The sequence below is a fragment of the Oncorhynchus clarkii genome, unplaced genomic scaffold, assembly GCF_045791955.1.
Source record: "Oncorhynchus clarkii lewisi isolate Uvic-CL-2024 unplaced genomic scaffold, UVic_Ocla_1.0 unplaced_contig_663_pilon_pilon, whole genome shotgun sequence".
In the NCBI taxonomy this organism is placed as follows: Eukaryota; Metazoa; Chordata; class Actinopteri; order Salmoniformes; family Salmonidae; genus Oncorhynchus; species Oncorhynchus clarkii.
Window position 1 is genome coordinate 1,681 of NW_027260890.1, and position 15,639 is coordinate 17,319.

At 41.1% G+C, this 15,639-nt stretch overlaps 1 protein-coding gene across 1 annotated transcript; it reads right to left on the reverse strand.

The window, feature by feature from the left end:
- Window positions 1–4,771: 4,771 nt before the first annotated feature.
- LOC139402131 (extracellular serine/threonine protein kinase FAM20C-like) lies at window positions 4,772–12,099 on the reverse strand. The gene is made up of 3 exons (XM_071146207.1): window positions 10,748–12,099; window positions 9,063–9,244; window positions 4,772–4,854 (listed from the first exon to the last, which is right to left on the reverse strand). The coding sequence occupies exons 1-3, from the start codon at window positions 11,305–11,307 to the stop codon at window positions 4,772–4,774; spliced, it is 825 nt and encodes a 274-aa protein (XP_071002308.1). The 5' UTR covers window positions 11,308–12,099.
- Window positions 12,100–15,639: the final 3,540 nt, after the last annotated feature.

The window sequence follows — 15,639 nt, forward strand, 5'->3', positions numbered from 1 at the left end:
AGAGGGAAAAGCCTGAGTTGTGAATTGGCTTAATTTTAATGTGGGTAAGTGGACTTTGAGTACGCTAGCTCACTTTGTTACAAAATACCACATAATCTTAAACCATAGCCTTTGTTGTAGTCTTTATTTTTATTTATTCAACATCAAAGTAAACATTGGAGTTTAGCTAACAGAAAAGTGTGATACCTTATTAAACCTCTATGGGTCACCACCACATCGCACCTGCAATGAAGAAGAGGCAGCTCGCTTGCTCTCTCTCGCCTGCTCTCTCTCTCTACCTCCACACTGTGGTTCAATTCAGTCGGAAACGCCAGCATCCAATGTGTCAAAGTGGGCTCTTGAGCAATTACTGTTTGATCACAGGCAAGTTAGCCAATACACACACACACACACACACACACACACACACACACACACACACACTGTCTGTTTTAACGGTGGGGGAATTCACTGGGCATAATAACTCAGCTGGATGGTTTTTATGTGCCGTGCTTATGTTGGCAAAATGTCTCCCCCAAGAGCTTGGTGTGACGGCTCTGGGTTATCTTTTTAATTAACACGTAAGCCTGTTGATGTTAATTCATTAATTCATTGAAAACAGACTGATCATTCCCCACTAGAACAGATCAGACAGAAAATGAATGATGGATCCTAACCAGTCATGAGCGCAGCAGTTGAAATGTCTAGCATTTATTCTGGTTGTTTTTCTCTGAAATAAAATGTTTGGTTTTTAGGTAGCACTTTGTTCATTCCTTTAGTTGATCAAGCACATCAGGGAGTATGATATAGGATTTGGTGTTAAAAGAGTAAAGTAGAGTAAAAGAAGCAAAGTAAATGGCGGCCTGTCTTAGCATAAATAGGGTATAAATAAGACATAAATAGGATATAAATAGGGCATAAATAGGACATGAATAGGATATAATTAGGGCATAAATATAATTAAATTGGACATAAATGGGACATACATAGGACAAAATATGGCATAACTAAGACAAAATAGAGCATAAATAGGACATAAATAGTATTATATTGGACATAGGTAGGGCATCATTAGGACATAAATAGTATTATATTGTACATAGGTAGGGCATCATTAGGACATATATAGTATTATATTGGACATAGGTAGTGCATCATTAGGACATAAATAGTATTATATTGGACATAGGTAGGGCATCATTAGGACATAAATAGTATTATATTGGACATAGGTAGGGCATCATTAGGACATAAATAGTATTATATTGGACATAGGTAGGGCATCATTAGGACATAAATAGTATTATATTGGCCATAGGTAGGGCATCATTAGGACATAAATAGTATTATATTGGACATAGGTAGGGCATCATTAGGACATATAAATAGTATTATATTGGACATAGGTAGGGCATCATTAGGACATAAATAGTATTATATTGGACATAGGTAGGGCATCATTAGGACATAAATAGTATTATATTGGACATAGGTAGGGCATCATTAGGACATAAATAGTATTATATTGGACATAGGTAGGGCATCATTAGGACATGGACATAGGTAGGACATAAATAGTATTATATTGGACATAGGTAGGGCATCATTAGGACATAGGACATAAATAGTATTATATTGGACATAGGTAGGGCATCATTAGGACATAAATAGTATTATATTGGACATAGGTAGGGCATCATTAGGACATAAATAGGACATAAATAGTATTATATTGGACATAGGTAGGGCATCATTAGGACATAATATAGTATTATATTGGACATAGGTTCATAGGTAGGGCATCATTAGGACATAAATAGTATTATATTGGACATAGGTAGGGCATCATTAGGACATAAATAGTATTATATTGGACATAGGTAGGGCATCATTAGGACATAAATAGGACATAAATAGTATTATATTGGACATAGGTAGGGCATCATTAGGACATAAATAGTATTATATTGGACATAGGTAGGGCATCATTAGGACATAAATAGGACATAAATAGTATTATATTGGACATAGGTAGGGCATCATTAGGACATAAATAGGACATAAATAGTATTATATTGGACATAGGTAGGGCATCATTAGGACATAAATAGTATTATATTGGACATAGGTAGGGCATCATTAGGACATAAATAGTATTATATTGGACATAGGTAGGGCATCATTAGGACATAAATAGTATTATATTGGACATAGGTAGGGCATAGTATTATATTGGACATATCATTAGGACATAAATAGGACATAAATAGTATTATATTGGACATAGGTAGGGCATCATTAGGACATAAATAGTATTATATTGGACATAGGTAGGGCATCATTAGGACATAAATAGTATTATATTGGACATAGGTAGGGCATCATTAGGACATAAATAGTATTATATTGGACATAGGTAGGGCATCATTAGGACATAAATAGTATTATATTGGACATAGGTAGGGCATCATTAGGACATTAGGACATAAATAGTATTATATTGGACATAGGTAGGGCATCATTAGGACATAAATAGGACATAAATAGTATTATATTGGACATAGGTAGGGCATCATTAGGACATAAATAGTATTATATTGGACATAGGTAGGGCATCATTAGGACATAGGGCATCATTAGGGCATCATTAGGACATAAATAGGACATAAATAGTATTATATTGGACATAGGTAGGGCATCATTAGGACATAAATAGTATTATATTGGACATAGGTAGGGCATCATTAGGACATAAATAGTATTATATTGGACATAGGTAGGGCATCATTAGGACATAAATAGGACATAAATAGTATTATATTGGACATAGGTAGGGCATCATTAGGACATAAATAGTATTATATTGGACATAGGTAGGGCATCATTAGGACATAAATAGGTAGGGCATATTATATTGGACATAAATAGTATTATATTGGACATAGGTAGGGCATCATTAGGACATAAATAGGACATAAATAGTATTATATTGGACATAGGTAGGGCATCATTAGGACATAAATAGTATTATATTGGACATAGGTAGGGCATCATTAGGACATAATATAGGACATAAATAGTATTATATTGGACATAGGTAGGGCATCATTAGGACATAAATAGTATTATATTGGACATAGGTAGGGCATCATTAGGACATAAATAGTATTATATTGGACATAGGTAGGGCATCATTAGGACATATATAGTATTATATTGGACATAGGTAGGGCATCATTAGGACATAAATAGTATTATATTGGACATAGGTAGGGCATCATTAGGACATAAATAGGACATAAATAGTATTATATTGGACATAGGTAGGGACATAAATAGGACATAAATAGTATTATATTGGACATATTAGGACATAAATAGTATTATATTGGACATAGGTAGGGTATTATATCATTAGGGCATCATAAATAGGACATAAATAGTATTATATTGGCCATAGGTAGGGCATCATTAGGACATAAATAGTATTATATTGGACATAGGTAGGGCATCATTAGGACATAAATAGTATTATATTGGACATAGGTAGGGCATCATTAGGACATAAATAGTATTATATTGGACATAGGTAGGGCATCATTAGGACATATAGGGCATCATATAGTATTATATTGGACATAGGTAGGGCATCATTAGGACATAAATAGGACATAAATAGTATTATATTGGACATAGGTAGGGCATCATTAGGACATAAATAGTATTATATTGGACATAAATAGTATTATATTGGACATAGGTAGGGCATTATTAGGACATATATAGTATTATATTGGACATAAATAGGACATAAATAGTATTATATTGGACATAGGTAGGGCATCATTAGGACATAAATAGGACATAAATAGTATTATATTGGACATAGGTAGGGCATCATTAGGACATAAATAGTATTATATTGGACATAGGTAGGGCATCATTAGGACATATATAGTACATTATATTGGACATAGGTAGGTGCATCATTAGGACATACATAGTATTATATTGGACATAGGTAGGGCATCATTAGGACATAAATAGGACATATTATAGACATTATATTGGACATAGGTAGGGCATCATTAGGACATAAATAGTATTATATTGGACATAGGTAGGGCATCATTAGGACATAAATAGGACATAAATAGCATTATATTATATTGGACATAAATAGGACATAGGACATAGGTAGGGCATCATTAGGACATAAATAGTATTATATTGGACATAGGTAGGGACATAAATAGTATTATATTGGACATAGGTAGGGCATCATAGGACATATATAGGACATAAATAGTATTATATTGGACATAGGTAGGGCATCATTAGGACATATATAGGACATAAATAGTATTATATTGGACATAGGTAGGGCATCATTAGGACATAAATAGGCAAACGTGATATATTATGATGTCATTAACGTTCATAAATGGATGATATAACGGGGGCTTTGAAGGTCTTTTACTTTGTCAACATTTATTCAATCTGCCACAGACACTACAGACACTACGACGATACAGGTGCCACGGGCGCCGCAGACACCACATACACTACAGACGCTACATGTGCCACAGACACCACAGGCACCACAGACACCACAGATGCCGCATACGCTACAGATGCCACAGACACCGGCACCACAGACACCACCGGCACCACAGGCACCACAGTCATTACAGACATTACAGACACTACAGACACTACAGACACTACTTGAAGAGATGTCAGGTAGGTTATCCTTCATCCTTTTTGTACATTTTATACAAACGATTGGTACTTACTTCATGGGCTTGAACAGCGCCTGTCCGTAGTTATGGAAGGTCATGATGAGCTTCAGTTGAGTTCCTCCTGACTTCATGACTGTTTAGGGAAGAGACAAAGAGGTCAAATGTGAATTTACTGTATCATCTTGAGGTACAGAAACACACATCCACACGACCATACACAAGCACACACACGCAGGCACACACAAACGCAGGCACACACACACACACCAATGGCCACCCTTCCCCCACCCCACTAGGAATGTGACAAATTGAAACATTTTCTTAACTATTAAACAGCCGGTTTTAAGAAAAAGTATAAAATTCCACATGAATTCACAATGCAGAATATGTTCCTATCGCGTATGAGCACTAGGGGGCAATGAAGTTCTATGTCCCGCAGTAGGCTGAATCTCAAATTTAACACTTGGATTAGGCCCTTTATCGTGGCCACTTGCTGTTGTGTTCGATAGTGATAATTAGAGACTGAAGGTGTTTTGGCCAAAATGAGCATTGAGACGATGCGTACTCGATTTCCCAACTGACACTTATCAATATTCCAGAAATATGAATCAATTTGCATGTGTGTAGGTAAAATTACTGGGGAACCCAAGCCACCCCCCAAAGTGCTATATTACAACCTGTCCAGTAGCAGTGTGTAGGTAAAATCACTGGGGAACCCAAGCCCCCCCCCCCCCCCAAAGTGCTATATTACAACCTGTCCAGTAGCAGTGTGTAGGTAAAATCACTGGGGAACCCAAGCCCCCCCCCCCCCCCCAAAGTGCTATATTACAACCTGTCCAGTAGCAGTGTGTAGGTAAAATTACTGGGGAACCCAAGCCCCCCCCCCCCCCCAAAGAGCTATATTCCAACCTGTCCAGTAGCAGCGTGTAGGTAAAATCACTGGGGAACCCAAGCCCCCCCCCCCCCCCCCCCCCAAAGAGCTATATTACAACCTGTCCAGTAGCAGTGTGTAGGTAAAATCCCTGGGGAAGCCAAGCCCCCCCCCAAAGAGCTATATTACAACCTGTCCAGTAGCAGTGTGTAGGTAAAATCACTGGGGAAGCCAAGCCCCCCACCCAAAGAGCTATATTACAACCTGTCTGTTGTGATAATTGTGTTGTTTGGTTCATATGCCTTGGCACTGTGATATACAGGCCTAAAGGCCGAGACAATAAGAAGACACAGTGGCAGAATAAATTCAACCAAACCTTTCTTTCATCACAAAACCGGATAACATCCTCTGTCCAGTGAAGTCCACAAAGCATATTCCATGTACAGTAACAGATAGTTACATGACCCACAGCATGGTCAAGAAAGTTAATGTTTCTGACATTTTCAGACTTCTAAATAACTATTGATTTAGAACCACAGAGAGTTACTGTAAGTCACAAAGAAAACAGAAACTCCACTATTCCAGCACCATTTACACTTCAACATTTCAACATCATCAAATCACCTCTGCTTAGTCTAATACAGTGACAACTAAAAGATACCAAAAACAATTTAGTCCAATCAACGTAAGCTTAATATGATGCGGCTGTTCATGGTTCTGACTTCTATGTGCGCGAGCGTGTGTGTGTGTGTGTGCGCGTTCGTGCAAGCAGAAAAACCTGTCTGTGTGTTTTCTTAACATTGACGTACCTAATACAAACGATTGGTAACACTTAGTGAATACCCTCTTCACCCTCTTCATAATGCATTATAAGCATTGTGAAGTGTTGTAAATGCACTTACAGTAATATGTGTCTTCATAGGAGGTCTTACCAAACTATTGCCTTCAGCTCTTTTCAGTGATCATATTCCAGTGATGTACAAAAACACTATTATACAGGAAACAGTAGCTACTACACTTCAGCTGAATCCATGCATGGATCTCCTCCTTAATTGCAAAGAGAAGACTCAATAACCCTGTTAGGCTGTACAGTAACTAGGAAACTCCAGACTACCCAGGAGGCTAGAAGTTGTCCAACTCCAAAACTCTCTCCGCCCGTGTAAAAGAACAGTACAATTACCTACGCCCATCTTTCCCTTCAGATCTGGCCGTAGCGCCGTCGCTCCGTTTCACGCGGAGGGAGTGGGCCAGGCTAAATCAGACACGCTCCAGACTCTGCCTGATTATCTGTCTAACAAAAGGCCTGAGAGGGGCTGTCTAAATGGCTTGTGTTTCTGTCATAATGGACAGGCTTTCAGGGGATTTGTCCATATATTACAGAGCATTAACTTGAGCATATTACACAACCCTGCAGCTCTGCCTAACCACAATGTAAACAAGCCCTGCAGTCTCCTCTTTCACTCTTTCTTTCTCCTTTGCTCTCACACTCACTTTATTTATATTTCTCTGTCTTTCTCTCTCAATCTCTCTTTATTTCTCTGTATTTCTCACTTAAACTCTGTCTTTCTTAAACTCTCTCTCTCCCAGCTAGGTCTCTCTCTCTTACTATTTCTCTCTTTTGTTATAGGGCAAGATGTATTAGATTTTCCGGTTGCTGGGTCATATTGATAGTGCTATCAGATAATCTAACATTAATCCTTTAGTTGTCTAAACACTTTGCCACCGTGACCTACCTCTATATAAAGCTTTCAAAAACTGCTTGTGACCCGCCCCCACAAACAAAACCATTGTGTGTAACTAGGACACTGATAATAAGCCGCGACCCGCGATCCAAAAGGAACTGGATGAGATGCACCAGCTGGGAAGCGCTGATCTAATCGACAAAACTCAAAAAGGTCATCCCTGATGAAACATTCAAATGAGATTCATGGTTCAAGTGGATTGAAACTAGGCCAGTGTTAGCATAGAGTAGCCTACAGTGTGAGTCACGGCCACCTGTAGTAGAAGCACTGCTATGCATTCCACAACGGTTATGATGGCCATCCATAGTGCTCTCTCTATCTGAGCATCCCTGAATTCATAAATGACAATGTAATTTTTTTTTTTACAAAAGCTCCCTCTCGGTGGAACACTTCTGTATCATATTGATGAATGCGTTCTCTCTCTCTTTCTCTCTCTCTCTCTCCCTCTCTCTCAAACACACACACAGGCGTACACGCGCACACACACACGCATGGTCACACACACACACGCACGCACGCACGCACACACACACACGCACACACACACCTGGGCCTCTGTAGATGTATGAGTTATGAGATGTTCTGCACACTGAGAAAAAGGTCATATCTTTACAGAGAGACAGGCTCAACCAAACATTATCAGCAGGAAAAATGCTGAAGTGGAAACTTTCCTCAATATCTGCACCCTGTGTTGTCTCTCTCCCTGGTCCAGGCTGGACTGATTGGGAAGGTGGCTGTCTGTGTGGAGGTACAGTGCACACACACACACACACACACACACACACACACACACACACACACACACACACACACTCCTCCACAACCCCCACATTCCTTCCCCTACACACACAGCGTTTTATATGGCCATCTCTGAGTGCAGATGCAGTTGATTGATGGGCAGAGCAATGGAAACAGTGGGTGACACACACCTAGAACAAGAGGTGCCATGGAGCACGAGTGATTACATCCTGTCCAGGAGTGATTGAGGAACTAATATCAATGCTGGAGGGAACTTTAATGGCGTGGTGCAGCGGTTCTTATTTTAGCCCTCGTCTTTGCATGCACACAAACATCAGCATAGACACGAGACTGTGTACGTATGTATCCCTCGCATGCAGGCACACACACACACCCACACAGCCACCCCGAGCCCCTTACACACACACAGGTTTATGATATGGCAGACCTCAGACTGGTGAGTGTACTTCATTGCAGCTGTAGCTCTCCAGTGGGAACAGTAGCAGTCACAGAGGTGGACACATTAAGCCTGCGACAGCCACATAATGTCACCTAAACACTCGGTATGATTGCTTTGAGGTCTGAAAGATTATTTTCCATAACCAAACTGTTTGACACAGAAGGATTGATGGTTTTTCATCTATTTTTCACTTCCTCTGAATGTATTTGCTATCTGTAACAAGGGCCTCAGGTAAAAATGAAGGGGGATTTAATTGAAACTCAGCATTGGGACAAAAGCACCGGATGTTGATTAAATGTGGCTTTCTTTAAAATGCCTTTACTTAAGTGTCTATGTGTGTATCATAGTTTTTTTTTCCCCTCCCTCCCTCCCTCCCTCCCTCCCTTCCCTTCCCTCCCTCCCTCCCTCCCTCCCTCCCTCCCTCCCTCCCTCCCTCCCTCCCTCCCTCCCCCTCCCTCCCTCCATCCACAACAGTCTCACAGAGATGCACTGCACAGTATTCTTGGTATTCTAGTTCATCCCAGACTCACCCACACTGGTGATCCTCTGGGTGACCAGATCCTTGAGCAGGGAGTCCAGGACAGGGTTGTGTCTGGAGTAGAGTTCGTAGCGGTTGATACCGATGTGGAAGCGAAGCCAGTTGGGGTAGGACTCGGCTGTCACCTCCCCTGTAGGGGGGTACTCCTCCTCTTCCACGTTAGCTTCATTGTGCCTAGTGGATGGAGAACAGAAGCGAGGGATGAGTTGTAGGAAAGGAGAAGAGGAGAGGAGCTCAACTGTCAATGCATTGTCTAATTCACTGCTACAGGTTTGGTAACAAAGATGACTGCTACAGCAGAGGAGGCTAGTGGGAGAAGCTATAGGAGGTTGGGCTCATTGTAATGGCTGGAATGGAATAAATGGAATGGTACCAAACACATCAGACACATGGTAACAACGTGTTGGACTCCGTTCCATTGATTCCATTCCAGACATTACAATGATCCTGTCCTCCTACACTGTAGCTCCTCCCACCAGCCTCAGGTGTGTTCATAAGCCTCACAGTATTCTCCTGCATTAATGGGTGTGTTACAGGGTCTGCTTTGGGATTGGATGGATTTCAGATTTTTATGATGGTATCCAGGTTATCAAAAAGTTTCCTTAGAAATATAATTAAGTCTAATCAAATGACATGAATTAAATCAAATATCACACCGGCCGTCAAAGTAGAGTCCTACATGCAATATCAAGGAAGCTGCCGCTTAATGAAGGTGTAAAATAGTGCTGTAATAAACAACACTATTTTGCTAAGCAAACCTAAAGCCAATGTTTATGATGTAACCACCATATATGGCAATCACATCATCATAAAATAAATTGGAGAGACTCACCATTGAAATTCAATCAATATGTTGTTTACACATGATTGAACATAAACAGCATCGTTATTGAAGTCATACATTGGCTAGAATCAAATCAAATAACCTAACATCTATGCCTACAGTGTTGGTTGAATACAGGACACATATCTGTGGCCAAACTCTCTATTCTTAATTAAGTTGTTACATTGTAATAACACAATAAGTATGAAAATAGTATTCCTACCCCCACATGCTTAGGAGATCATTAGATATTAGAGTAAACCACGGCAGAATAAAATAGGTAAGTAGCCTACAGGTGCAGAGGGCAGGGGGGTGCTCAGAAGACCACCACAGTTCAGATCAAAAGAAAGAATGGATAGATAGTTTATTCACTACACAACGGTAGAGGTGGAGAGGAAGAGTTGAATAGAGAGATTGGATTGTCTTCCAGTTAACGATCTCCCCATAGAATGGAGAGAGTGTGAGGAGAAATTATGATAGATAGATGGATAGAGAGAGATAGCAGTAGAGAATAAAGAATGGGTTTACATGCATGACTACCACTTTGCAGTAGGTGCAATGAATAGTGTATGGACAATAAGTCATGTATATAGTCATGTAGCCTTTAAGCTACGGGGTGTAGTGGATAGCAAGCAGAGATACACTGACTGATGTTCAGTTCAAGTATCTGGACAAGTGGACCATTAGTTATTAATATCACTTTTGTATTCATTTAATTAAAACAGTGAAAGCCAGGGAGGAAGTCAATTTAAGGAACGGTTGCTTGAGGGTAATAATCAATTTATGGCACTATACACCTGTCACCTTGATTTCTTATAAGGTGATACGCCTGATTCATTTGATCCCCAGCTTACCATTCTTGATTCCCCGCTGCTTTCGGATATAACCTGATGTCAGTATTGACGTTGAACAAGGTGTCGTCGTCTGTGAGGGTCGGCAGGTCCGTCTTGTATAAAGGATGCTCGAACAGAGACGGCAGCCGGAAGATACCGGGCGCAGCAACGGTCTTACCCCCGCTGGCGTCTCTGATGAGCGGCTTCTGGTTATCCGCTGCCCCGTCGTACTGTTTCATTCGTTTGAAAGACTCCGCTCTCTCCCCAGCGGCAGGGATTTTTTCCAGGGAATGGGACGTGAGGTTTGAGCTCGGCTCGTTGCTAAAATCTTGCAGGATTCTCAGCGTGTGTTTGTTAGGCCAGCCCGGTTCCGCCACCGACCTAGCGCGTTGCTTCCCCCAGCTCCCGGCCTCCTCGCTCGGGTTGTGAGTGCACTGGCAGCCACCGTTGCCGGTTTCCGGTCCCGCCGCTCGCTTCTCTAGTTTTGGGAGCAAGTCTATCATAATGTGCATGGTGCACGCCACCAAAAACACCATGAGTATCAAAACTCGAAATTTACGAAACAGTATCATCTTGATCATTTTGTACAGGATTCACTTCTAAGTAGTTGTTGTTATATCACTAAACCATAAAAGCAGCGCACAACACCGATATATATAAAAAAGTATAGTACATGTGAAATATGGAGCAAAAACCCAATGTAGATAATTTGGATTTTTTTTCTGGTCATTCCAAACATAATCCGTGTTATATCAGAAACTCCATGTTTACGCACTGAGCGCTGGTCTTTTAGAAAAGACTGAATTATTCATATTCAACCAGATGGACATGCCGACTCATTGCGGAGCGCAGGCACCTTAAAGCAAATAGGTCTGTGGCTATTCTGAATACGGCACAAAACAATATCTAATCGTAATAGCAGTGAACAGTTTAGGGAATTTTAAACGTGTTTTAGCACAATTGCGTTGCGAAAGCACTGTTCCATCATCAGAACATGGAATGCTGAGCATAAAAACGTGTCAATGCTGTCCAATCGTCATTTTTGTTAAAAGTCCGAGGGACAGTCTTTATTCAATTTCAGATTAAAAAATGTAGCCACAGTCCTTGTAGGAAATAGCAACAGGCACAAAAAAATGCGTTAAAGAAAAGCAACGCAAAAAAAATCGACGAGATTTAAAAAAAAACATGTGATGCTTTGTCAGCTGAAGATACCTGGATGCAAGCCTAGGCCAGATCCTGTCAAAAATATAAATCTCCTGTCTCCGTCTTTCCGTTCAAGGAACAGCAGAGCCAGTAGGCTACACCGCTTGGCAGGTGCAGAGATTTTCGCTTCCACTTGTCCCGTGGCTGTTATACTTCTCATTCGAACTAGTATCGTGCTCTTACTGGGTGGGTGTGTTAAATATTATGATCAAACCCGTCTGAGCCCAGCCTCGCCGGCGTCATAGGGAAGAGATTGGCTGCGTCTACATGCAAACAGCGAAAGTGACATAAAAAGAGAGAGAGCTTCAGAAAGCGTGTTGGAACGATATACTGTAAACCTGGCTGCAACTCTCCATAGCGCAAGAAGAGGGCGTCTTCTATTTCTAATCGCAATACTGCTATGTACCACTGTGCAGTCGACCAGACCCTGCGCCAGGATAAAGGGGGAAGTTGAAATCGGTGAAGGGGCACACTTTTGGGGTGTTCTTGCATTTGAATCATATTAAATTCGGCTTATTTCACGCTATACCACAATAAAAATAACATTCAAATGTCGAGGATCCACTTTTGAAGTGATAGGCTACATATTTCTCTCGAACCTCTCTCCGCTGCGCTGTATCAGTACAATGGAAAGCGCCCTGCACACTAAAGCAAGGCCGTTTTGGTAATGAATAGGCTGCAAGATAGATAGGGTAAATCACCTATGACAAACAGCTTATGTGAATGCAGCCATGCATACAGCTGTTTTACCAAAATTCAAACAAAAATACTGCAATACAAACGAGTGAATGAAAACAGAACAACAGTACCAAGTAAGCCTAGTAAACAAAATATCAGATAAATAAAGGAATGACACAATCTACACTGAACAAATATATAAACACAACATGTAAACTGTTGGTCCCATGTTTCATGAGCTGAAATAAAAGATCCCAGAAATGTTTCATACACACAATAAGCTTATTTCTCTCATATTTTGTTCACAAATGTGTTTATATACCTGTTAGTGAGCATTTCTTCTTTGCCAAGATAAACAATCCGCCTGACAGGTGTGGCATGTCAAGAAGCTGATTAAAGAGCATGATCATTACACAGGTGCACCTTGTGGCCATTCTAAAATGTGCAGTTTTGTCACACAACACAATGCCACAGATGTTGAAAGTTTTGAGGGAGCGTGCAATTGGCATGCTGACTGCAGGAATGTCAACCAGAGCTGTTGGCAGATAATTGAATGTTAACTTCTCAAACATAAGCCGCCTCCAACGTCATTTTAGAGAATTTGGCAGGAAGTCCAACTGGCCTCATAACCTCAGACCATGTGTATGGAGTTGTGTGGGCGAGTGAGTTGCTGATGTCAACATTGTGAACAGAGTGCCCCATGGTGGCGGTGGGGTTATGGTATGGGCAGGCATAAACTACGGACAACAAACACAATTGCATTTTATCGATTGGCAATTTGAATGCACAAAAATACTGTGATGAGATCCAGAGGCCCATTGTGATGCCCATTGTTTAGGGTATCTGTAACCAACAGACACATATCTGTGTTCTCAGTTATGTGAAATCCATAGATTAGGGCCTAATGATTTTTTTTTAAATTCACTGATTTCTTCATATTGTTGTTCAATATATATTTAACATAGTTACGTTAGCAGTAAACAAAAGGCAAATGGAGATCCACATAACAAACACAGAGCCTACAGGCTAGTGACATGTGGCCATGCACAGCTATCTTGCTAAACAAATAGGTGAATAGGCCCAAACATGGAAAACCAGGCTGCTCATGAGTAAACCTACGCGTTTGATATGGCACAATAGACTTCTGTGGATTAAATTCAATCCATGTAATCAATTAAGCAATGCCAGCCTACCAGAAACACGCATCCAACAGGTATAGTTTACAATCACAGAAACCAATAGGCACCAAGAAAACCATCATAGAATGTATCTATTTCTATGATGAAACACCAATATGTAGCTCTACACAGGGGCGTCATTTGGGTTCTTGCATTGGAATTATATTGAATTCTGCAGTAACTGAACATCCCAGACACCCTCTTCCTATGAACCCGTTGCTATTAAATTAACGTTTTTGGACAGAAAACCGGTGGCTAGGCCACTAGCGTAGGATTCCAGGCTAACTTGGGCTCCAAGATTATCAGGAACAGTAGGAGGCGGAGGGGGCTGTGGAGCCAGCATCCTGGCGGCACTTGTGGAAGGATGGGTGGGCTCTGCATGGGGAGCTAGATGGAGCTAGGCAGCATCATAGCTGCTGGGCTTGGCAGTGGCCTCTGTGGTTTGATGCCTTTGATTTGAAGGCCTATAAAATGTGCAGTTCGGAGCGGGATGATTGTTAGGCCCGATTATGTATTTTTGCGCATAAGCTTAGCTAGCCAATGTCGCCATGACATCACCTACATAAATGATCGTGGATTTCTATTGGAGAAGCAGTTTGAGCTTATCTTCATACTGTACTGTATTTTGTGAAGCAGCTTCAACAGTAATCTTGACCCCGCCCTTATGAATCAAAATCAAATATTACAGGCAGAGGAGTATCACGTTATTCACTTAAAGTAGCCTACCACAATTCAGAAGCGTTTTCCCCCCACTTTTTAGGAAACCCAAAGAAGTCATACCAAACCATCCCAGTGGCTTTCCATAACCTATTCCCTACTCATAGCCCCTTTGTCCATGGTGCTGGGGCAGTGGAGATACAGTTTTTGCGCCAACCTTTCATTCAATTATTTGAACTTTTTTGCTGTTTTTATGTAACGACATAAAACTAAAACTGAGGGACTCAAGTTTCAAATGAGAGGGCTAAGCCCCCCTTTTCCCCCTCATGGAGCCGGGCCCACAGTCGACACTGATGCTCTGAAGCCTATAATATAGGAAACCTTGTGGACTTGGTCCATTAGACTACATCAACTGCAGGCCTAGACACCACTGGAGCATGCTGGTCCAACTTGGTGGATACACTTGACGCGCAGTTGCACATACCCATACTCCATGACATGAAGCTACATTCTTAGAGAAAAGGGTTCCAAAAGGCATCTTCAGCTGTCCCAACAGGAAAAACAACCCTTTTTGTTTCCAGGTAGAACCCTCTTGGGTTCCTCTGTGGAAAGAGTTCTACCTGGAACCAAAAGGGTTCGACCTGGAAACAAAAACAGTTCTTCAAAGAGTTCTCCTAACCCTTTTAGGTTCAAGATAACTCCTTTTTTGGCAAGCCCATGTCCCCACTCCCCTCTGTGTCTGTGTGTCTGTATCTGTGTCTGTGTCTCTGTGTCTGTCTGTGTGTCTGTCTGTGTGTCTGTCTGCAGGGGTGGACTAGGACCAGAAATTAGCCCTAATATTTTTAATACATCATCCTATACACCATTATTAGCCAAATAAAGATCATTTTGTGAAAAAAAAAACAAGTTAGATAGGCCCACTGGATTAAAATGGACCAGCTCACATGGCATTTGCCCAAAATGCCAGATGGCCAGTCTGCCCGTCTGCCCGTCTGCCCGTCTGCCCGTCTCTGTCTGTCTGTCTGTCTGTCTGTGATTAACTGTCTGAAGATGATGGGCTATGATAGGCACTATACCTAATCTCTGTACTTAACCTAAAGACTTCAATACTGGATCTCATTAATATAAGGATCTCATTAATGCATATGAATGTGTTGTGATGGCTGTTATGCATCAACAACTTGAATAGCTCCTTCT